Raw genomic sequence first — 1,941 nt, forward strand, 5'->3', positions numbered from 1 at the left:
TTTAGACATTCGACATCATTTTTAGACATTCGAGATTTTTTGACCAGAAAAATCTAAAATTTTAGACATTCGTTATTTCGCAAAATTTCGAACTAAAAGCCACTTTTCTATACCAGTCACGTGTCCTGGATTCATTTGACACCATTTTTAGACATTCGAGATTTTTTGACCAAAAAATCTCAATTTCTAGACATTCTTTATTTCGCCTAATTTCGATCTGAAACCACCTTTTAGTCAGATGGCACCATTTTTTGTCCTTCGAAAATTTAAGACCCCAAAATAGCATTCAAGATTAGAAATTAGACATTCGTTATTTCGTAACATTTCAAACTAAAAACACTTTTCTACAGCGGTCATGTGTCCTGAAGTCATTTAACACCATTTTTAGACATTCGACATTATTTGTAGACATTCGAAAAAATTACAAGTATTTCACCATGTGCCCGACCAACGGTTTCGTGTATCAAGTAATTTGGCAGGATTAGGCAATCGGATCACGTGGGATGCATGATCTTGCAGTCACCAAGATTACATTGGTACAACCCAAAAGCCCCTACCCCCCCACACACACCCACCCCACCCCACCCCCACACAATATTATCATTATCAGTAAATTTTCGTGTTTTATATATCTCATCTATATTTTCACGTCAAATTGGTTTCGGTTTCCATGGTTTCCATGTTCACAAAACAGTATCTTTCGATAAGCGTCTTTAAAATGTGCATTCATCAAGCCGTATATGACAGAATTTAACGCGCTATTGGTGTGAGCCAGAGCTCCGGATAAACGATAGATATGGTCATAAACATTGTCTTTAGAGTCAACAAGAATCAACAATACATACAGTGTCCAACAAAAAACAAAAGTGACGAACATTATGAGTACCATTTTGAGAAGTTTAATTTCTTGTTTGCTAATGAGTTGTTTCTTATCTAACGAAAAGTTGCCAGCATTTCTGAGTCTCAAAGAACTTTGTCGCAATTTCCAAAATATCGCGGCGTAGCAAACAACGATCAAGATCATCGGCATCGAAAAAAAGACAATCACCGTGAACAAAACATGGCTATAACTTGCCAATCTATCGTAAGAACACCCGCCTAATTTTGGGTCAAAAGAATGCCCGCCCCATCCGAAGAAGTTGCTGAAGTCAGCTAGGATGCAAATAATCCAAATTGTTACAGCGTAAGCGATCGTTTTCCGCCAAGTGAAAATGGTTTCGTAATATCGATGCTTACATATGAAAACATAGCGATTGATCGTTATGGCTCCAATGTTCCACAGAGAACAAGTACAGCTTATGAAGCATATACTAGCAACTGCAGTACACAATTCTGGTCTTTTGGTGTACAGTTTCCTGTCTATCAAAATCGCATAAGCAGATACGGGCTCCATGAATGCCGTAATGGATATATCAGCGAAGGCGAGAGACAGAACAAAGATATTTGCAGGAGTACGAAGTTTTCTCGTCGTTAACACAGCCAGAATGACCAATGCATTACCAGTGCTACCTGCAAAGCCGACAACTCCTCTGTAGATACCAAACACAGTTAATAGCAACGCATCTTCTTTGCTTGATGCAAATATGTGATGAGACGATTTGGTATCATTGGTATCCTCCATGTTTTACAGTAAAACTGCAAGTATTTTTTATCATGAATACATCAAAGAATGCGTGAAGAAATAGTGCTGAACTGCGATCGAGTGATAGAAATACACAGTATGCATAGTGGCAAGGGGGTGACACTAAACTCACGGTTGTTCTATTAAACACGCAAAGCAATGACAAATCCCGCTGGTTTGCTTGGTAGAAAATGAGTCCAGTTATTGATCGGTTATGAATATTCATGTTCGACCCCTTGATCATGTTAATTACGGTTGACAAATAAAGCCGCCATTCAGTATGCGAACTTGGTCTGTTCAATGCGAGTACCAAGCTTGAA

General features: G+C 38.5%; 1 protein-coding gene across 1 annotated transcript; it reads right to left on the reverse strand.

Annotated features, from left to right (window-relative positions):
• Positions 1-605: 605 nt before the first annotated feature.
• Positions 606-1,725, reverse strand: LOC140142697 (melatonin receptor type 1C-like). The gene has a single exon (XM_072164693.1). It carries the CDS (start codon positions 1,619-1,621, stop codon positions 638-640), a length of 984 nt encoding a protein of 327 aa, XP_072020794.1. The 5' UTR covers positions 1,622-1,725; the 3' UTR covers positions 606-637.
• Positions 1,726-1,941: the final 216 nt, after the last annotated feature.

This window comes from Amphiura filiformis, chromosome 20 (assembly GCF_039555335.1).
Source record: "Amphiura filiformis chromosome 20, Afil_fr2py, whole genome shotgun sequence".
In the NCBI taxonomy this organism is placed as follows: domain Eukaryota; kingdom Metazoa; phylum Echinodermata; class Ophiuroidea; order Amphilepidida; family Amphiuridae; genus Amphiura; species Amphiura filiformis.